The sequence below is a fragment of the Uloborus diversus genome, chromosome 1 (assembly GCF_026930045.1).
Source record: "Uloborus diversus isolate 005 chromosome 1, Udiv.v.3.1, whole genome shotgun sequence".
In the NCBI taxonomy this organism is placed as follows: Eukaryota; Metazoa; Arthropoda; class Arachnida; order Araneae; family Uloboridae; genus Uloborus; species Uloborus diversus.
Window position 1 is genome coordinate 63152407 of NC_072731.1, and position 22845 is coordinate 63175251.

Consider the following 22845-nt stretch of genomic DNA (forward strand, 5'->3'; position numbering starts at 1 on the left):
CCAAGTCGCCAAATGGCCACCCGTGCGCATGCAGTTGCGGGTTAAACTGCAGGAAGAGTAATTCTTTGCGTTTCGCACTTGATGGCTCCTTCATTTGCAATGCGTGTTGCACACGTTCCGATTACGGTGAGTGCATGGCCACAGTGATGGTTTGGGGCACTGGAATCAACTCATAGTAAACAATTTGGCGACTAGTCCATCAGAAACAAAGCATGATCTTGTGTGGTATATAGATGGCCATGCAGTGTAAGTGGCAGTGACCTGCGATGACAACCAATATATGGAACACTTGGGAGTGTCATACAGGACTCGCTTTTCGTCACTAGAAATCACTCGATTGAGTATGGGTGCACTACAGTGCCGAGAAAGCAATGACATACAGGCTGCCACTCACTGGTTCTTGTGAATTTCTAACGGCTTGTGCGGAAATCGTTTGCTTAGCCTGTACGACTTACTTAAGCGGTGCAGACGAAGTGTTATCAGAATCTGAAAGATTTCTTGCAAGTTCACCATATGTTAGGCTACTCCTTGTTGATCACCAACTCCAGGACTTCATTATCTAAGGATAGTTGTCGTGCACTACGAGGTTCATCACAAAGAGACAAAACTCCAGATCTGAATTTTTAGAACCATTGCCTTGCTGAACGTTCACCCACAGCACTGTCCCCAAACCTTTGACACGAGTTGATGCAGCAGCTGAAAAACCTATTTTAAAATCATAAAGCAAAAAATACCGAACGAGCTCCTTTGCCACTTCCATTTTGCTATACTACTGTACAGTCCCGCTGGAGCTAATCTCCCCTGACAGGGGTTTAAAATATTTGATATACTAACATACGTACTTGACAGCTGCTTAAACCAAGTGACACACGAATTTTGCACACCTATTATCAATTTTTTCAATGGCAAAGTAAAAACGGCAAGAACTTTATTGGTTACGTTTTATATTACAAATTTAATACAGTGAAGTTTCTGTTTGATTGAATGTAGTGTAAGAAACTGAGCTTGTTCTGTTTCATTGTAGTCAGAATAAAAAGAAAAAAATACAATAACACCAATAATAATAATAATAATAATAATAATAATGATAATAATAATAATAATAATAATAATAATAATAATAATAATAATAATAATAATAATAATAATAATAATAATAATAATAATAATAATGCAAGAACTCAACATTTTAAATTTAATACATTTCACATAATAAAACAACATAATACAATTTCCATAAATCTTACCTTAATATGCTTTTTGTAGAGATTTCAAGACAGTTCTTTAAACGAAAACAAAAATGCTTCTTTCTTTGATCTTTTGTCTTCTTTTTTTTAACTTAAGAACAAACAATTCCATCCGTTTCTCAACGCGCGTGAAAAAAAAAATAATACTTTCCTTTTATTGGGCACTACTAAAAAAGAAATTAATGCCAATTACTTTGTAACTCAAGGGTACTTTTCAAAAAAAATGCCAATTTTTCCTGAAGTTGTGATGAATCACCAAAGCTTTCCCTTTGAGAAAATTCTTCTGATAGTTTAATCATTCTCTTTTCATTACTTAGGCACTAGTGCTAAATTTGCTTTTCAATACTTAGGAATTCTAAGTTCAGCTACGTTAAACACATTTATTGTCAGAAAATCAATTCCGCAATTACATTCAAACGCCAATAAGATGCGAACCACAGCCAGCGTTTTAAACTCTATTTAATCATGAGACATAGTAAGAATACTTTTTTTCACATAAAACAAATTTCTTTAGAATCACATTTACGATGAATAATTTCTTCTATGATATTGTTTTTTGGGTTTCACGGTCAAAAATCACAACATGGACCCTTTTTGTAAAAAATAACTACTAAGTAGAAAAGTAGCCAACTTCCATGTGAAATTTAAATATAAATGTAATTCAACTTTTTAAATTTCTAATATTGAAAGCACATTACATTTGGTTAGCTCCAGTCTTTCATAGTTGTCCAAAAGCAAGGATCAGTAATTAATTTTCATCGAAGGTTACATGCACTTTACTTGCATATTGGATAATAGTAACTATTCGTCTTACATTATATCCAGAAAAATTGTCAATAAAATTACTTAACGATTTTCAGCTTATCCAGGTCTATTTCTAAAATTTCGGGAAGATTTAAAACATCCTTTGCTTTAAATAATATCAAATAAAATAGTTTCTATTTTTCTATTGCACTGAAATATCAGACATTTATCCTTAAAAAACGCTCAACTCTGAAACAATGAAGGAATTTAAAAACAAAATAATCACAAAATGTTTCATACTAGTCAATAAAATAAAGTTGATTCAAATTTGCTTACATTGATGATGGTCGAGACGGTAGGCCTTCAGGTGTCTAAATTTTTAAAGAAAGAAATATTTATAAATTACATTTTTTGGATCAGCGCGATTTATTCATACCGTCAGCACGAATTATGAAGTCACATTAAAAACTGCGTATCTCCAAATGATGACAAGTAGTAGAAATGAATTTCTCGGGTTTAATTCAGTTTTCCAGAACGGTGTCTGCGACATCGTAGAAAAATCTGAGCACGCTTCTGTGAGGTAGGGCTCTAGCAGAGGAGGAAGGTGGAGTGATTGTAGTCTAAAAATGTCCTGGCAACAAGTGAATAAAGGGAAGAAGAGCAAACTTTCGGTTCGTAACGCGATTATTCCTTCTTACCGCATTTTTACAAAGTAAACACATTGTATGATTTAATTCCTTAATTTCCGTCAAGCAAACCAGACTACATTTTGAAGGGTTTAAATAGATGAGTTACCTGTTGGGAGATAATAACGATTCGAAGTTGGCAAATGTTACGCTTACCTTTGATGTCTGAACTCACAATCAAGATCTGACGAAGGAAAAAACGACTGTGATGTACTGGTAAATGGTGACGATTTTATTTGGACTAGAGAAGCAACTTTTGGTTCAATTTTTCACCCCTCTCATCCCAGAGTGATGTTGTACACCTCTCGAATGCTACGCAGCACTTTTCAATAATGAGCCCCTCCAGGAAAAAAAAAACGCTAAGACCCCATTAAAAAAAAAAAAAAAAACCTCTACTGTCTGACCACGGATTGTATGGAAAGACAAACATCCGTTTTACAGCCGGAAATGGACGAATCTGATTTTTTACCGATGTCAGCTTTCGCAGAAGCAGTGTCTCATTCAAATGAACGGAATACTCGCATCAAATTTTTACTTTTCCCCCTATTCACATAGATTCGTCTTATCTGGACGTTTGAAAATTCCACGCAATCCGCGGTTGGACAATAAAAGTCCCGCTTAAGAGTCAATTAATTATTTTCTGGATACTCATAAAAATGAGACGCATGTTCAATTTTTTCATATCGAATCACTTTTTTTTTTTACTTTCTAATTTTCCTTACTACAACAACTGATTGAAATCTGCTCATTACATTGTAATCACAAGAAAAATTTCACTAGCCATGAGCCGCAAGTTTTCCTCATGGTTTCAGTGTGAGTTGACATGACTTAGTCTCACAAACGTCTAATGAGCAGTAGGTTAGTGTTCAAATTGCATTAGGTGATCAAATTATTAGGGACCGCCTCTTTAAAAGGATGCTACATCCATGTCGATATTTTCCAAATAGCAATGTCTTTGGTTTTACCAGCGACTGACAAGGATCAATATTTTCCAACATCACTGAACTGAACTCGATATTTTTTCCGTATATTGTTTTATAATTGAGCCCAAAACAAATCAATAAAAAGTGTTGATTATGTTTGTGAAAAGACAGCTACGATGAAGGCTGCAGCTAAATAGTGATTGCGATGTCCATCACATTAGAAAGAATTGTAACAGAACTAGTTGTCTGAAGAAGAAGCTGAAGTTAACAATCCTTTTTTCCAGCGCAGACATTACACTGTAAAAGCACTTATTTTCGTGGCCTTTAATTTTCGCGATTTTCGTGAGCAAGTCGTAGAACTTTCGATTCTGTTCATATAAAATTCGAGAAAATTTAAGCTGGCGAAATCACCGATATCTTCACTTTCCCAAAAATAACATCACACGAAAGTTTTATAGTGCAGTCGAACTCGCTTACGAGCCCTGATTTAACGAGAACTCGGATTTAGCGAGGAAATCAAATAGATTTGGTTGGTACAATGTTAAGTCTAATGGGAGCATTACTCGCTTCTGACGAGTAAACCCCGCTAAAAGCAAGAAAAAATTTTGAATTTCAGAAAAGTTCTGCAGATTTCTACCTCAGAAAAGATTATCTTATTTGAGCCACGGACGCAAACGAAGATGTTTTTTATCCTACATGTTCCTCGAAAACACCAAAAAAAAGAGACAATAAGACAGTTCAAAGCAAATAACCAACTTCTTCGGTACTGTACAAAAATATAAAAACATATGATTTTTTTTTTCACGAACCCGTTTTTTTTACGAGCACTCGTTTATAACGAGCAAATATCGCGATCCCTTTGCGTTCGTTATAAGCGAGATCGACTGTACATAATTGACCTTAACTGTATCAAATGGTATTACTAAAGTTTACCACACTTTAAATTTTCCAGAATAATTCGTTGATTTAAACACTTAAGTTATTACAATTTTACTTTAAATACGTTCCCTGCTGCTAACAGTAATTTTTTTTTTTTTTTTTTTGAAAGCGACTGCATTGTTTAAAAGGTGTTACTTTTTTATTTGTTCGTTTACTTATTTTCTACGTATCTATTTCATCAGTTGAGAAAGATGTATTTTGTTTCTAGAAATCAGCTTAAAACGTTCAAAAGGCATGTTTGACATAATTAGCTAATTCTTAGTTTGACAGTCTTAGCTAATTTAGAGAATTTTGATTGAATATTAGAAAGTCGATGTTGGTAAAACGAGAAAGTGGGCTCGTTTAGTTCCGGACGGAACTTCTTGCTGTATTATTTCAATAAAAAATTAAAATACGTATGGAGGTATTTCTGCTAATATGTATTGATGTTTCAATGTTTTGTATTTTAAATACATGCATGAATTTACACAGACGGTTTAAATTTCTAATACAGTATTTTTAAGAATAAAGTAACAATACTGTAATTATAATTATTGACTTTATTTTGACCAAGGCTTCACTCGATGCGCGTCTTATCAGGCTCAATCATTACTCAAAAGATCAAAGACACCGACTTGCTCATAAGAGAGCGCTGTAATACAACCGGGGAAAATCATTTGTTTATATTAGTTAACGTATTATTTCTACTTTAAAAAGTGATGCTTTTTCAATCATTAACGTAAAATTTCATTGATATGGTTAACCGATGCGTAGTACAGGGTGAATTGATGCCGGAATGACGTACCAGGTCTGTTTTTCAGGGAAAATAAATTCCCTTTTCAGGTAAATCTGGTCCCAACTCAATATTCAACTATTTCTCATTGAAGTGCATTTCAGGTTAAATGCATCCCTGAAGCATAGGGGACTCCAAAGCATTGTGGGCCTTTGACCTCACTTTCAGTAAGTCGGGCCCAGGGATTACGTATAAATTTTTTGAGACATTTAATGTGAGTTGATATAGAGAAGGGTTTAACCATTACTCTTCCTCTAAATTAAAAAAAAAAAGTCTAAGAAGGAAACCTTGCTCTTTATAAATTATATAGTATTTTACTGCATATTTAAAGGAAGTATTTAATGGCGCAATCGTCAAGATTTCGACAATAATTGTTTTATTCTCAGGCAGAATTACGGTAACCGGGTCGCGTTGGCGTATTTTTTCAAAAACTGCCAAATTTGGCACCTATGACTCAATGTAAACGAAGTACTACAATGTAAACAAAGGAAATCATCCAATGAGAGTTGACCCAAAGAAAAGGGGCGGAGTTTCGGATTGCTCAAACTATCACCTTTGTAACTACAACTGTTTATTAACCTTTTTCTTTCTCTGATCGTAACCGTAAAGAAAAAAAAGCATTAAAATTCTTTTTTCCTTTTTAAAATATTGCAAAATATGGAAAGAAACACATGATTAAGCCTATTTTTTATAGAACTATATTATGTTTTTTATTTTGAAATTAAGTTTGCAGAAAAGAGAAATGAGAGGTAACTTTTTTCAAGATGTTAACATAAACGTGGGAAGATAAAGCGAAGTATCTACAGAGATGAATTTTTGAGACATTAAAAGAAACGTGTTTTGGATTCGATACTAACAAAAGCGAAATGATGAAATTTGATTTTTTTTCCAGTGGAAAGTAAGCTTGTACAAGAAAGCTAAAGTACAACGCATAACAAAAATGCGAAAAAATTTTGAAAATAAAAATTTGACGATACTGCTCTTTACGTTCCCATTACAATAGTATTAAACTAACTTTTTCCTTTAATTTGATAAATTTTTTAAATAAAAAAAAATATGTAGAAGCGGAGTTGTAGTAAAAGAAATAAAATATTATGTGAATGAAAAGGTTCATGACTTATATGGTGTTACACTTTTTATCAATATGTTTAATTTCCTAAGGAATATTAAATTGAAACATAAATTTCTACCGAAACGTAACAACAGTAGAAGCTGGCAAGCACACGACACTAGTCAGAAATAGCCTAAGAAAAAGCCGTTAAAAATACTTTAATTAAGATTTAAAATGATGTACTAAATAAGTAAAATCACATCAAAAGATCCATTCAGAGAACGTTATCATAACTAAAAGAATAATGGGGTTGTTTCCTTCAGTCAAAAGTAGTACTTTTAGTCATTGAAATTGATAGAATACGCAAAAAAAAATAACATGGACCCAGAAAATTCTTTCATTTTCTTAACAGTAATTTTTTAATTAGTTTTTAAACTGTCCGATTTTTCAAACGAGGTGTGGTCTTGATGACGCACAAATGATGCTCTTTGGCGCATCTTTCTATCACATTTCCACGTTATGATAATCAAGAAGCGAATTAAAATGGGGTCGTTTCCAAAATTTTAAACGTATTTTTTTCTGAAAGATCATGCTTAAAAACATATTATCTGACCATTTTTTGATAAATTTGTTTACGTTTAATGTTTTTAAAAAATTACTTAAATTGGAGCGCTTTCATTGTTTACGGCTTCTGCCGATGACATCACAAATGATGAAATGCCATTCAGTGTTGCAATCCACAGAGCAAAATATTTAATTCGCATCTTTACTCACGTGTATTGGCAACGATATGGTTGATAGCAAGCGTAGAGCGCAATTTTAATTCGCTGCTTGATTATCATAATATAGAAACGCAGTAGAAAGATGCGATAAAGTGCATCATTTGTGACGTCATCAAGACCACGCCTTGTTTGAAAAATCGGACATTTTAAAAAATTAATTAAAAAAAAACTGTTGGGAAAATGAAAGTATTTTCTGGGTCCATGTTTTTTTTTTTTTTTTGCTCATTCTATCCATTTCAATGACTAAAAGTAGTACTTTTGACTGAAGGAAACCACCCCATTGCGCTCTATGCTTGCTATCAACCATATCGTTGCCAATACACATGAGTAAAGACGCGAATTAAATATTTTGCCCTGTGAATGGCAACACTGAATGGAAATTCATCATTTGTGACGTCATCGGCAAGAAATGTAAACAATGAAAGCGCACCAATTTAAGTAGTTTTTTTTAAAAATATTAAACTTAAACAAATTATTTATAAAAAATAATTAGATCCTATGTTTTTAAGCATGTTCTTTCAGAAAAAAATACTTTTAAAATTTTAGAAACGACCCCTTTCTTACTTAGCTTACGTTGGACGAGCACGAACGGTAGCGACCGGTTTGTTGATCACGTGTTTCAACAGTTTTTCTTGTACTATCAAGCAATGTCGTAGCTCTTGATTCTGTAATTCCTTTATGTTTCTTGAGACTACTAATGAGGCAATAGAGATGCAAAATAGTAACTTGAAAATTTTTTAACAAAAGATTGAAAATTTCTGAACTATCAAAATAAAAAGCAAAGCACCCCCAGCCTACTGGAGAATTTAGTGACATGGAGACAAAAAAAAAAAAAAATGACTATTAGCTTATAAATCGAAAGTAACTTAGAAATATACTTGTCTTGTACTATCAAGCAATGTCGTAGCTTTTGATTCTGTAGTTCCATTATTTTTCTTGAGACTACTAATGAGACAAAAAAAGGTACAAAACAGAAACTTTAAAAATCAACAATAAAATATTGAAAATTTTTGAACAGTCGCAATAAGAAGGATTAAACTTAGAAGAAAAGCATGTCCAACCTACTGTCGGAGTTATCGACCTGGAGACAATAATTTGTGATTCTTGGGCAGTTTAGAATATAAATCGAAAGTAACCCAGAAATGCACTGATACTATCAAGTAATGTCGTTTGATCTATCAATAACTATTAACAGGGGTGTTGCCATAGGGTATACTCCATATACGTAGTATACTCTCAAACATTTCTTAGACATATTATGTATGTGATCGCTTACACATACTGTGCATAGTGGATTACTGGGACCAGAATTGATGGGAACATCGCTAACTATTAATCACTTGTACTATCAAGCAATTTAGTAAGTCTCATGAAAAATAATGACTTTCAGTTTTTGATTTCTTAAGTCACTTATTTTTCATGAGACTACTGATTGGAAAATAATTATGCAATAATAATAATAATAATAATAATAATAATAACAATAATTGAAAAATTATAAGAAAAAAATTGAGATTTTGATCTGTCTGCAAAGCATGTCCTCCCTACTTGCGGAGTTTGTGACATGCAGACAAAATTTTTGACTCAGGGGTGGCATAGAATATAAATCACAAGTTCTGTCTGACTTATTTATACAGTTATTTATCTTGTGTTATCAACAAGTACTCGTAGCCTGTGATGCTTGGGAGCTAATTATTTATCATGAGATTACTCATCAGACTTTCCAAGAAGTCTTAAATGAAAACACAAATTCGGTTTTAGAATGGCTTCCAAGTTGGAATACTCCCACCTTTCGACGTCACGACACCCAGCAAGCAACAAGTCGTGCGATGCTTACAGTTGTCGGTGGGTTCTCAGAGTATTCGGTCCTCAGCGCTCATCATCTTCTCCTTCATGTTTTGCTTATATTTCGGAATAGAGTTTTGGGCAACGGAGGGGTGAATGGAACAAGGGATGGCTGCGTGCCGAGGTATTGTTTTGCTGTCGCTGCTGTTCGGAATTTGCACCGCTCTTCCTGGTCGAATTCATGTTGGTAAGTTCGTTTTTTGTTCGACTTTAACGGGGCACGTTCGTGGAGAGCTTCGGCTTCTCGAAGTCAACAGCATAATGGTTTCTAAACTTTGAACACTGCATAAAACAGCCAAAGTTTGTTTGGAACCTATTTTTCTCTATTTATAGCCGCCGTTAACAGCGAAAAGTTGTGAAATATTTTTCTACTGACATTTTGACGGAGAAAAAAAAAATTTTGTATTTTTTTTTACTTTATACAATAATCAAGCAAACAAAAAAGAAAAAAAAAAGAGAGAAAGCATAATGATTATAAACATTTGAGTTTTGATGTATTGAATTCAATTTATGTTCCTAGCAACCACGGATTGCGATAGGACACTACACGTTGAGTTCCTTGTTTCTACAAATGGACTGGAATGGAAATAGAGAAGAAATTCGCACCCATCATATTATGACTGTTGATTTTCCATATTAGGTAGTATGAAGTATATCCATAAAAGAGAAATGGTCATTAGGATGCGGTAATAAAGATCTGGTTATTATGGCAAATTTGCACTCGTATACTCATCATAAAGATTAAATTTACAACGTATACCTTCACGGTATTTTTATTCCTATAGTATTTCAATCTTAAAAGATAGGAAGTAGTAATCTCTTAATTTTGTATTTAGATGAAGTTTTTCTTTTTAAGTTCCTCTGTGTTGATGTTTTTCTTTTAAAAAAATAAATAAATAAATAAAAAGAAAGAAAGAAACGTAATCCCCCCCCCTCACCTTTTAAATGTAAAATCTGTTTAAGTTAAGCCTTAAATGAACGCAAACGATTTGTAACCATGGCGGCAAAAACTATCCTCTTTATAATATTAAAACAAACAACTAAACTTATTCTCGTCGCCATGGTAATTCGAAAAATCAGAGCAACATCAACCTCGGTTAAGTGAACTTAATAAGCAATTCGTGATATTGCTCAACAAGTTTTTTTTCTTTTAATATTTAACCGAGAAGTGAGATTTAAATTTTCTCACTTTCAATATCTTGCCCTGGATTACAATTAAGGTTTAAATTGTACAAACATCTCCCTATATAAGTAACAAAAAAGTTTGGTTCTTGTCTTATTCAAAAAGAAAACTGGCACTTTTTGTGCAGCAAACGGTACTTCTTACTTTCAGTCTTGAGGGTTGCTCATACGATGCAAAGGAGGATAAAATAAATCTTTTACCATATTAACTTATTATAGTAAATTCCAAATAAACTTATTTGTTTTACAACTTCAAAATGTTTTTTGCGAGATGATTAATAGTAAACTAGGAGAAAATACATTTTGACGAACTCTTGGTATGAAAGTACTGTTGCTTTGTCAAGCGTAGACCATGTTCTTGGTGGTAAAAACTTTACTACGATTCACAGAAGAAAAAAAGAAATCAGTTACTGTTTTCAGTTTAAATTTTTGAAATTTCTTTGAGCAATGTAAACACAAAAACAAGATTCCGATAATGATTTGTTCGATAAACTTTGTTAGTTTACAATTGGAACTAATATTGTATATAAAATACTACCTCTGAAAGTCAATAATGAAATATTGATGACATAATTTGTAAAACATTTTTTTTTTTTTTTGACTTAACCCGTGACATTAGGCAGCAAATAAAATAATTACGAAAATCCGTTTGAAATATAGAAACTATGGTTAAAGCAAAAAGGAAATCTTATTTAAGATGAATCCGTACCAGATCAAGCTTTATTGAAATTTTCAATATTTATTATAAATGTATGCATTAAAAGATTTGTTTTCATTTTTCGATGGAACAAGGTTTTTCAGTGAAAATCAACCATAAGTTCGTTTTATGAATTATTAAAATTATTTCACTCTATTTTTTGAAAAATTTCTTGTTTTGTAAGTTCCTATGTATTATTTAAGCATAAAGAAATCTATTTTCTAATAAATTGTTAAATTCTTAAGGCACAAAATTTAGCTCACATCTTACAACATTTTTGACGATGTCATTAGACGATATATGTTTTGAAGTCAAAAACTAAGTTCTGTAAGAAGCTACGGCAAAATGAGAAGCTTTTAAATGAACTCCAGTTTGTTTCTTGATAAATTTTCCTCCTGAGTTTTAAATTCATTGCTATGAATTATGCTTGAGTTATCAGTTATATGTGTCAGTGCGTAAAACATTAATGCTCAAATAAAGATTAATGAAATTATTCTGATTTTTAATACACCAAAAGAAATTTTAAAAGCATTGATTTATTATGACTACTCTTTTTCTCTTAGCTTGTGCCTCGATAAGCGTTATTCAAAAGTGTAAATGTACATTATATTCATTACTATGTACTACTATAAATACTAGAGCTATGTATCAGTGCGTAAAACATTAATGCTAAAAAAAATTTAATTAAATTATTCTGATTTTTAATACACCATAAGAAAGTAAAGCAATGATTAATTATAACTACTTTTTCTCTTAGCTTGTGCCTTGATAAGCTTTCTTCAAAAGTGTAAATGTACATTATATTCAATACCATGTATTACTATAAGTACTAGAGCTATGTATCAGTGCATAAAACATTAATACTCAAAAATATTTAATGAAATTATTCTGATTTTTAATACACCATAAGAAATTTCAAAAGCAATGATTAATTATAACTACTCCTTTTCTCTTAGCTGGTGCCTTGATAAGCTTTCTTCAAGAGTGTAAATGTACATTACATTCATTACTATGTACTACTAAAATACTAGAGCTGTGTATCAGTGCACAAAACATTAATGCTCAAAAATATTTAATGAAACTATTCTGATTTTTAATACACCATAAGAAATTTCAAAAACAATGATTAATTATAACTACTCTTTTTCTCTTAGCTGGTGCCTTGATAAGCTTTCTTCAAAAGTGTAAATGTACATTATATTCATTACTATTTTCTACTATAAATACTGGAGCTATATATCAGTGCGTAAAACATTAACACTCAAAAAAAGATTAATGTAATTATTCTAATTTTCAATTTACCATAAGGAATTTTAAAAGTACTGATGAGTTATACGAGCATCCACTCTATTTCAACTTATTATGCAAACAAAAAAAAAATTAATGAAACTGCCCAGAAACATATGAAACAATTAAAATGCGATAGACTCTTCTAGACTAATGAATACACACGCCAAAGTAAACAAAAGGCATTTCCATTCTGCGCCAACTGGCATTGTTCCCAAAACCTTCTCATTGGTTAAACTCTAACTCTAACCGTCGTTCATTAAAATCACAGATGCTTCACTGAAACTTGATTCAATAAAGTAGTTGATCCATAAGAGTTAGCAGGGCTGCCCACCTAGGAGGGGTCATGGCACAGACTGCGTCATTGAATTTTTTTTTTTTTTTTTTTGGGGGGGGGGATATTTCAAGGGGTATTTTCACTTCTTTGGGGGGGAGTTCTTGCTCTTGGGGGGTTTCCGTGGTCTTAAATAATTGTCCAGTCTACTTCCTAATGCTAAATTACATTTTTCCAAGAGTCACTGTTATTTATAGTAAGAGCAATAACCAATGAAATTCTTGCCACAGATGAAAAAAATTAAGCAAAAGTTTTTCAATAAAAATTAAAAGTTCATACTTCAAAGCAAATACACGATTTTGCCTTTCTTCAGACTATCGTACACAGGTGCGGCATTTCAGCATTTCATTTGGGGAGTCGAGTTTCTTAAATACGGATTACCTCAGTATGGAACAAAACACATATTCGGCTAACAGCAAATAATCACGATGGGGGGGGGGGGGGACTGCATAGTTAAAGAGTCCCCAGAAAATATATTTGTTGATGCGAGATATGTTTTTTTAAAATAGAATGTATTTTTAAAGAGTATCTATGAAAGCATACTATGCATTGAGCAGCTGAAATGTGTTTCTAGCAGAAGAAAGTGATGAACACTCATTAAATAGACACACTTAAAGTATGAGCGTAACAATGAATATAAAATACCAAGGCATTTTCTTCTGAAAATCATGCAGCCACACCACTGCACGGACCTCTCATAACCATCGTTACGCAGAGCACACAAGAACGAGATATTTAGCCTATATGAGGAAATTACGTCTTTCGTTATAATTAACCATGATTCTTCATCAGTTTTTCTGTTCTGAAAAGGCCGGTGAAGTCTTGACGAATTTCTAATAATTTAAAAAACGGAAAATACTTGCTCTTGTCTGGAAATGTGTCAAGTTTCATCAACCATTACGAAGAACCAGCAAGATTATTTTTCTTTAACTTTGATTGGCGATTTACGTAAATTGAATTTGCTCACTTTTTATCTTTCCTCTCAAAAAATTTGGGGGTGCGATCGCCCCCTCTTGACCCCCCTATTTGCTGCCCCTGAATCGTACCGCTGAATTTCATGACGGAAAGTGTAAAAAATTCGTACGAACACATGCTCAGACACTAATTTTTGTAACAAATGGAGATGCAAATATCTATATGAAAAATTTGACAGAGCTAAAACCTTAAAAATGGTTTTTCGGTAAAGGTTTATTTCACCGTTACGTGTGTGACTTTCTGACTTTTTTTTTTGAAAATAGCAATATTAATTTAGATGAAATTATTAAAATATCCTTCATTTTTCTTTAGTAGGATAACACCTGGGATTATTTTAGTCGCAATATTTTTACTGTAGCATAACTCTAAAAATTTTCACAAAGTTTTAAATATAGCGTTACTTGTGTGACTCCAAAAATCCGTTAACAGGGTGCACCTTATTTCACTTTTTAGTTTCGTATGAAGTTTTGAAAGTGAAATGAACCATGGTTTTTTTTACATGCGTCTACATATATTGAGTAAATATTCCAGACATTTTTTTTTCTTTAGTAGCTCATACATTGTCGGTAGAAAAACTAATACATTCTGTTACGTGTGTGACATAAGTGGTTTTAAAAGTCATTTTAATAGTAAAGTAAGATTTATTTAAGTTAATTTCATATTACAAGAACGAAAACTGTCCGTGAGTGTTAGCCTTCCTGGTGCATACGAAGGAGCGTTCATGGCACAGACTGCTTCATTGAATTTTTTAGGGGGATTCTTTTTATTGGATTTTGATTTAATTTGAGGGAAGGTACCATCGCCTTTTTGGGAGGATGGGCACCTTTGTATTAACTACAATTAATGATTTTAATTTTTTAATTCTCCGAAGTGCCGAATCTAGGATAGGGAGCACTATGAAGTGCAATGCACAATATACTCAAGTTTCTTTTTCTTCAGAAAAGGAAGAATGGAGAAGTGAAAGGGAAGTTGAAATGACGTTGTGTGTAAAATTGTGCATTGTCATTTTCAAGTGGTCAGAATTGAATAGTGAACAGTGGGTACGGCGTCAAAAATGCAGCAAATAGGCTCATATGATCAGCGCTGGTAATCGAAGAAGAATAACATTTGTTTGTAGTGCAAATAATTTGCACAGCAAAAAGCTGTGTACTAGTGTTGTTTCAGAGGTCCATAATAGGTCACTCCGTGTGAATGAACCTTTTCCAGATTGTTTTAAAAATTAAATTTATATTTAAACTTTTTGGTGTTAGGTAAAGGCACCTCGTGGACATTTTTAGGGGTTCACTTATCAAAGGAAAAGTTCCATTTCCTTTATTTTTCGAAGACGTTATCCGCTTCTGGTGTAGTATCAACTATAGGTGCACTTATCTTAAGCTTTTATACACAAATGATTCTTCATTACAGATTACTAAATTTCATTTTAAGTACAATATCATTATTTTTTCTAAACCATGCTTGTTTTAAGTAACAAAAACAAAAGGTACACAATATTAGGTGTTTTCATCCTACGTTTAGTTTTTCAAAACGATGTGTCTCCTGGTAGATGCGGGACAGTAAGATATGAATCATCAACCGCATCACCTTCCCGAATTCATGTACTTTGTCCCAAGGGATGTGTATCTGGGGTAAATATATGTGCCACTAAGATATAATTCATTAAGTTAGCATTAATACAAAAAATTTGAAAGTTTGCGTTTTGTTCCATTAGCTTTTCAAAAGGGCGACCAATTTGACATTCTCTACAATGATTCTCTCTTCGCTGTCAATGATTTCCTAGCTTGTCCTTTATTTGTGTATTGTTAGAATATATTGGTATAAAAATATACAGCTGCACTCTTTCATCGATGTGCCTTTTTTCCAAAAGCTCTTTGTTCCTTTTTGACCAAATTCAGCAATTATTTCCTCGCGATGGTAACAATAATGTTGGCAAGAAAAAGAACTGCATAATTTTCTCTGAACTTCAACTAATGTTTCAGGATTCAATTTGGAGTTCACGACAAAAACAAAAGGACTGCATTTGGCATACATTTAATTTCATTTTCACGAAGAAAACAGTAAAAACATTTCTATCCTTCTTTCTTTAAAAAAAAAAAACTAAATCTCCGTCCATGATGTTCTTTGCAGATATAAACAGTTTATGTGTTTTTACGGGTTTAAGTGCTAGTTTGAGCGATTTGTATAAATCTTACGCACTGAACAGATAAATGTTTACTCAAAAGAAAATGCAAAAACAAACACTCTGCTAATGCTTCCATAATTTAACTTGAAGATAAAAGTGTTTAATACACTGTCAAAAATGAAACGCTCAATTTTAACGATTCGGCAATCCTCGAGCACTATTTCGTTATTTTCGACGATCCTTTCGTCACCGAATCACGTGATATTTGACGAAACCAGAAATCTCAAATTTTTCACGAAATTATTTCGTCTCGATTTCGTCACATTGCAGTGCATTCTGGGAGTTTTCGTTTCAATCTTGTACTTGCTCGTTAAATCATATTTATTCTCAAGGATTCATAAAAAAGGTTAGTATTTATTGAAATTTGTATGTGCAATGTGCCTTCTTTTATGTATTGTTACATTTTTGTTTAGTGTTCTGTTTATAGTTGAATTTAAAACACATTAAAATTGAAAACGAACGGTTCGATTAGGTTTAGAATTCTGTGTGTGTTAACTCTGAGTCACCTCCACGTTAGGCTTAGCTAGCGTTGTTTTTTTTATTTGTAAAAGAAAATGTTCCTTTTGACTATGTTTCCACGCGCTTTGACGTTGACTTGCTAAAAGCGTTTTGACGCTTTTATAAAAGGCATAGAACTTTGAAGCTTTTAATTTCAACATGGAATATATTACATGGTTATGTGTTTTCATTCTTTTCCATGAATTTTACAAAAATAATTCTGTTAAACGAAGTGTATTTTTTAGTTTAATAGTTCAAATTTGTTTCATTCTGCATTTTTATTTTCTTAAACAAATACTATATACCAATCCCCCAATATGCTTACCAGCTTACCCCACGTTGTTTATATAATCTCTTTCCCTGCGGCAGATGTTTCTAGCAATAAGTGCTTTTGTTCATTATTTGTGCAGCCTTTTTTTTACTTGCATAAAACATGAAGTAAAGTAAATATAAATTTGATAAAATCATTTTAAGATAGAGAAAATATTAATTTCCATAAAGAACTCTGTCTTTGTGCTTGATATTTCAGCAGAATATTTTCAATGATTTTTCAATTTTTCCGCAAATTAAAATAAATTATTGAAGTGAAGTTTTAATGTTTAACCTCGATTTAAAAAGAAAAAAAGAAAAGATAGTATAGCATGTTTGAAAGTTGTAATAACAATAATAAGCATTTTTAACCGACTTCAAAAAGAAGGCGGTTATCAGTTCATACCGTATGTATGTTTTTTTTTTTGTCCACTCACAGCGTCTCACCTAGTGAACCGATTTTGATGATTATTTTTTTAATGGATAGGGGATGGCTCAACTTAGGTCCCATTACTTTGTTTGACCATATTTGTCCTTTAGAAAAAAAGTTATGGGCAAAAAACAATAAATTTCATGCAATTTCTCTATTAGATTAAATATGAAACCCATTGTTATGAAAGTTTGGTGCCATACAACAGTAACATTAATAGTAATTGTAATGATAATTTTGAATGAAGGCTTCTCTGAAGCAAGCATCAAATTTCTTCAAGGGATATTTCGATAATGGAAAATCAGGCGCTGTCGTCTCATTTTTGGCATAAATAATTTTATTTTAGTAACCCTGCTGATTTATAGTAACCCTATGGGAATTATCAAAATCTTCCTTTCTTCAGTGCTATTGCTCCATAGTAGGGGTAAACCTAACCTGGAAGCGAGGTGATACAGTGATTAGGATCTGCTTAGCCTTCACAATGCTATCATTAGGTTTGCCTCAACTACTCTGTAGTATTTTTATCGTTATCATCTATGCCGATAAGAGATGATCGGGGCTAAGTAAGAAAATACAGGATTGCATCATGAGCAACTTAGATGCTGTGAAATGTAAATTAGTTAGGAAAAACGCAATACTTAAATGGTTATAATTAAATTAACTACACATGATTTCCAGAGAGGAACAAAGATAAGTTTTTAGTGCCAATCGCTTAAAGTTTAACGCGTGTCAATAGTTTTTTTTTTTTTTTTTTTTTTTTTTTTTTTTAGTATGGAGCATTTTTAAGAAAAAAATGTGAAGTTTCGTGATGGTAACTTCTTACTATTTCTGAAATACCTACATTTACACTAAAAAGAATGAAATAAAAAAATTTTGGAAAAAAAAAAAAAAAAACAGAACCGACTTCAAAATTGCTCTAAAAAGTGAAAAATAATTTTATTCTTTAAACACCATCGATAATGCTTTTAAACATAATTTTTGAAGTTGGCGCAAAAACGAAGGATAAAATCATTCACAGCCATAACTCAAATACAACTATAAATTTAACCAGGCCCAGTTTCCTCACTATCACATACATTATGCATTGATGACAGCATATTTGAATAACGATATAAATGTTTCGTTCGTAACTTTGGATGCTTTTCTGAAAAAAAATATGAACTAAGTATGGATACACTGGATTTTACGTTTTGTTTTTGCGCCAACTTCAAAAATTATGTTTAAAAGCATTATCGATGGTGTTTAAAGAATAAAATTATTTTTCACTTTTTAGAGCAATTTTGAAGTCGGTTCTATTTTTTTTTTAAATTTTTTTTGTTGTTTATTTTCCCACTTCATGCACTAAATTTATAAGTTTTTCTATGTCAATTTGTGTTACATGATTTGTCATAATTATGAATTTTTCCATTATACATAGTTTCTACAGCTAAAATAAATGCAGCATTAATTTTATTGCCATATTTGCCGCCTCAAGATATTGTCAACAAAAAGTGAGAAATCCAGGTCTACATTAAATTAGACTAAGAAGCATTTTATAGATGAACTTCCAATAAGTCCAAATCTTTTAGTTGGAGTTGTGATTTTGCTGGATATAAAGTAAAATGTCTGAAAATTTAACCGATCTTCAATTGAAAAATTGAAAGGATAATGAAAATATATGAAAAATTAAAAGGATAATGAAAATATATGATGAGCTTTATATATGTAACAAGCTTTGCTCACCACACTAGTCCCTATTTTCATTATATACCTTTGAAAAAAAAATCCATTGATATCAGTCAATTAGTTCTCAAGACACAAACAAGAAAATGCACTTTGTTATTGGGTTTCCCCTATCTTTGGCAGCTCTTCTCCCTTGGCGTTTTTTATTTACTGCGTGAAAATTGCATATTTTAAAAATCAAATATGCTTAGTTAAAAGGTGATACTCCTTTCGTCTCCGTCGCAAGCTAGTAAGTAGAGCTACGTTTGAATATTTTTGTACTAGTGATTGATTCTGATGATTTTATGATTTTGTTCTAATATTTTTTAAAGATTTCAAGATACTATACTATCAATTAACAACTTTACTCGGCAAGCATTCCCTCTTAAAATCATTACCAGCTGAGTTAAAAAAATCCGAAGTACACACGCCCTTAAGCTACGCCCCATTTTGTAAGTACTCTACCCCCAGTATAGCAGAAAAATCAATTTTTTTCTACTAAATCCCTATCCATCAACTAGAAGGTAGCTTTATATAATTACTAGTTAACTTATGAAATGGAGCGTGGCTTCGAGTGTTGGAGCCCTGGGTTTTTGACTCTAATTTGATAGTGGTTTAAGGAGGTAAAGCTCGGTAAGTAAATGTTGTTTATTGATAACATAGCACAATAAAATCTCTGAAAAATGTGCAAATAAAATCATAATCACCAGTTTCAGTACTGCTTAATTCATAAGTACTTTATTGGAGCTAATTTGGGTAGGGGGGGAGAGTACTTCAGAAAACATTCGTGAAGAAAACGGAACACGAAAATCTGAAAAAAAAAAAAAAAAAACCCCTGTGTATTTTGGCTATCGGTTAAAATAAAAAATAAATTTAAAAAAAAATCAGAGATCAACAGTTTTCGCACTTTTGATTTTTTTATAGCTCAAAAAAATGAAAATTCACGACTTGATGTGCAAAAGAATTAACTCGTTTAATGGTTAAATAATGCTGATTCTCGATAAATTGAAGAAACTCTAATTCTAGAATATTATTCAGAAATTAATTTCAGAAACTGAGAGTCTAGCTGCCTAAATAAAAATTTTGTTCATCCGCTGTAAAAATAACTCATTCTTGCAATCTGCTTGAAAAAAAAGCTATCAGCATTGAAATAATCATATTTTGAAAAATACGAAAACTAAATCAGATGCTTTTCAAAGTCACAAGCGAATCGTAGCTTTGTAACTTAAGAAAAAAAAAAAAAAAAAAAACTCAGATTTTGAAAGAAATCGTGAAAACATGTTTTATTTCAGAAATAAACTGCTGAATTTAATCGTAAAACTTTCCTCGAAATAGAAAAAAAAATCCATGTGTATGATGGCATACACCCATGGACTTAAACCTTTACTTATAATGTATATATTCTCTTTTTAAAACTTTTTTAGGATGGATCCAACATCACGGAGATAATCGGAACAAGGACAGACGAAGACCTTTTCATAATTATAACAATATTCTAAATGTTCGTATATTATACATTGATTTCATGTTACACATGTTTGGAGATAAAAATAAAAACTTAAGGGTAAAAAGCAAAGGTATATTTTTATAATTATTTAACAAACATTACACTAAATTAATTTTACCAAAAGATTTATTTCACATCTGCATTTGTTTAAGATTTATATTTGCAAATACCTTGTACAATTTCGGCAGAGAATTGTTTTCAAAGTATGAAGTATGAAATGCATGCAATAATAAAGTTCCTGTATTAAACATAAATTTGTCCAAATAAACATTCTACATACAAGCAAAATTAATAAAACAAATAATTAATTGGAAAAAGAAAAAGGTAAGCTTTTTCTTAAGATTATCTAATTTTATTTTCTGTATCTAATTTTAGAACAAATATGTATTAACTTAAAGTTGTCCATTTTATTGTACTTTTTCTTTGAAATTTTTGGTATAAGTTGGATAAAAATTGGATTGGTATAAGTTGGATTTTTTTTTTCTGGAATTTTTTCATGCGATGCAATGAAGAAGAAACTTCTCAGCAATATTCTCCCAAGCATATATCGATCTAACTGTGCATAAAAGTGGCACATGATTTATTTTTCCAGAACCCAATGTCTGCTGAGGAAGTAGCACTTTTATATTTCCAGTAGGGGCAGGGCGATGTAGGAATTTCTACATCGTGATGCATCGCCATCCTTACATAGCGATGTAGGTCAAACAGTTTGAAATATTCTTTCCGCTTTAGGGGCACCCCCCTCCCCAATTAGGGGAGTTTTCCTTACAAAAATCCAGGGTTTTGTCAGATCTTTTTCTAATTTGGCACATAGGTTCTTTAATCACATGGGGTAGTACCCCATATGAATACTACCCCATGGGAAACTATCCTATGTGGATTTCTAGCATCAAAGGATATCTGTGCCGAATCTGGAAAAGATCCGACGAAAACTGGATTTTTATAAGGAAAACTCCTATGGGGTTTGCCACACATAGCGGGACGAAAACTACACGATGAGAATTCCGAAACATCAAAAGACAAATGTACCAAATTTGGAACAGATCAGACAAAAACTGGGTTCTTTTAAGACCCCCCCCCCTCCCACACATACGTGGTTTCCCACTCCATAGCGGGACGAAAACGGGAATTTCCGAGCGTCAAATGACATCTGTGACAATTTTGGAAAAGACATGATAAAACTGTTTTTTTTTGTAAGAAAACCCCTTATTTGGTGGTTGTCCCCCATAGCGGGGCAAAAACTACCCTATGAGAATTCCTGCGCATCAATGAACGAACCTCTATGCCAAATTTTGAAAAGATCCGACAAAAAATGAATTTTTTTCAAGGAAAACCCCTATCGGGCCCCCCCCCCCCATACCCATACATTGACAAAAGCTAACCTCCTTGAATTCCTGAGAATCAAAGAACCTCTATGGCAAATTTAGTAAAGATCGGACAAAAACTTTTTTTTATATAAGGAGAACCCCCAATGCGGGGTTGCTCCCCCCCGCCCATCATGGAGGGTTGAAAACTACCATGTGTGAATTCCTGAGCATCAGAGGACCTCTGTTCCAAATTTGGAAAAGATATGATAAAAACTGTTTTTTCATAAGAACCCCTCCCGTATGGGGGTTGCCCCCCATAGCGGAAAGAAAACCACCCTATGAGAATTCCTGAGCATCAAATAACGAAACTCTGCCAAATTCTTAAAGATCCAACAAAAACTGGATTTTTTGTAGGAAAACTACCATAGGGGTTGCCCTCCCCCCCCCCCCCCATAAAAGGCCGAAAAATACCCTGCGTGAATCCCCGTGCATCAAAGAGCCTATGTGTAAAATTTTGGAAAGATCCGACAAAAATTGGATTTTTTCAAGGAACCCCCCCCCCCCCTCTCCCTTTATAAAGTGATGAAAACTACCCTGCGTGATTCTTGAGCATCTAAGAACATCTGTGGCAAATTTAAAAAAGATCGGACAAAAAAAATTTTTTTAATACGGAGAACCCTCAATGCGGGGTTGTCTGTCCCCCCCCCCCCCCACACACACAGAGGGACATAAACGACCTTGTGTGAATTCCCGAGCCTCCAATAAAGAACCTCTGTGCCAAATTTGGAAAATATCCGACAAAAATTAGATTTTTTGAAGGAAAATCCCCATTATGGGGGATTTAATTAGATACCGTGGGGAGTTTATTCTGCAATGATTTGTTTTACCTTTTTTAAGAAGTTGTTTGTTTGCATTTTTACATAAATAAAAATTTGCTTGACATATTTTATGTGCCTCTTTTTTTAACAAGTACTTGTCTTTTTTTGATGGGGGGAGGGGGGCTGCAGGCCCGTTGTTTCAATTTTTTCCCAAATATGACATAGAGTCTGTACTCAATAAAAATGTTACAGAAAACGAACTAAAACAACGGCCAGTCATGTGTAAAAACATGAATGTTCAAAAATCAAGACGGGAGGGGGGGGGGGTCAATTGACCCCCTGACCCCGCAAATGACGGGCCTGTTAAAGTGACTATACGCAATAAAGTGGGAAAGTACGGTGGTAAGATTCTGAAGTTAGAATATGATCACACGCACACAAATCTTATAAAATACAGTCGAACCTCGTTATAACGAACTTAAAGGGACCATTAAAATTGATTATTATAAAACGTGGTTCGCTTTATCCAAAAACCAATAAACAATAAGACAATCATTGCAAAAAAGTTCATTTCAGCAGTTATTTGTTTTAAGCGTGTTCGAACTAACGAGGTTCGACTGTATTCTCAAAAA

General features: G+C 32.8%; 2 protein-coding genes across 4 annotated transcripts in view; one reads left to right on the plus strand and one right to left on the minus strand.

Moving 5' to 3' along the window:
- LOC129234614 (bestrophin-2-like) overlaps positions 1–2468 on the minus strand; it is a 77322-nt gene extending 74854 nt beyond the window's left edge. Inside the window, exon 1 of one of the 2 annotated variants that reach the window (XM_054868643.1) lies at positions 2328–2454. The gene's annotated coding sequence lies outside the window, so the exon portion shown is untranslated. Of the gene's footprint in view, positions 1–2327 lie in introns of both variants that reach the window. The other variant, XM_054868646.1, reaches the window with a different exon arrangement.
- Positions 2469–8992: 6524 nt separating this feature from the next.
- Positions 8993–22845, plus strand: part of LOC129229992 (glutamate receptor ionotropic, kainate 2-like) — a 155987-nt gene continuing 142134 nt past the window's right edge. Inside the window, exon 1 of one of the 2 annotated variants that reach the window (XM_054864380.1) lies at positions 8993–9176. In XM_054864380.1, coding sequence (XP_054720355.1) covers positions 9086–9176 — 91 coding nt within the window. In that variant the 5' untranslated portion in view covers positions 8993–9085. The remainder of the gene's footprint in view (positions 9177–22845) is intronic. The other variant, XM_054864388.1, reaches the window with a different exon arrangement.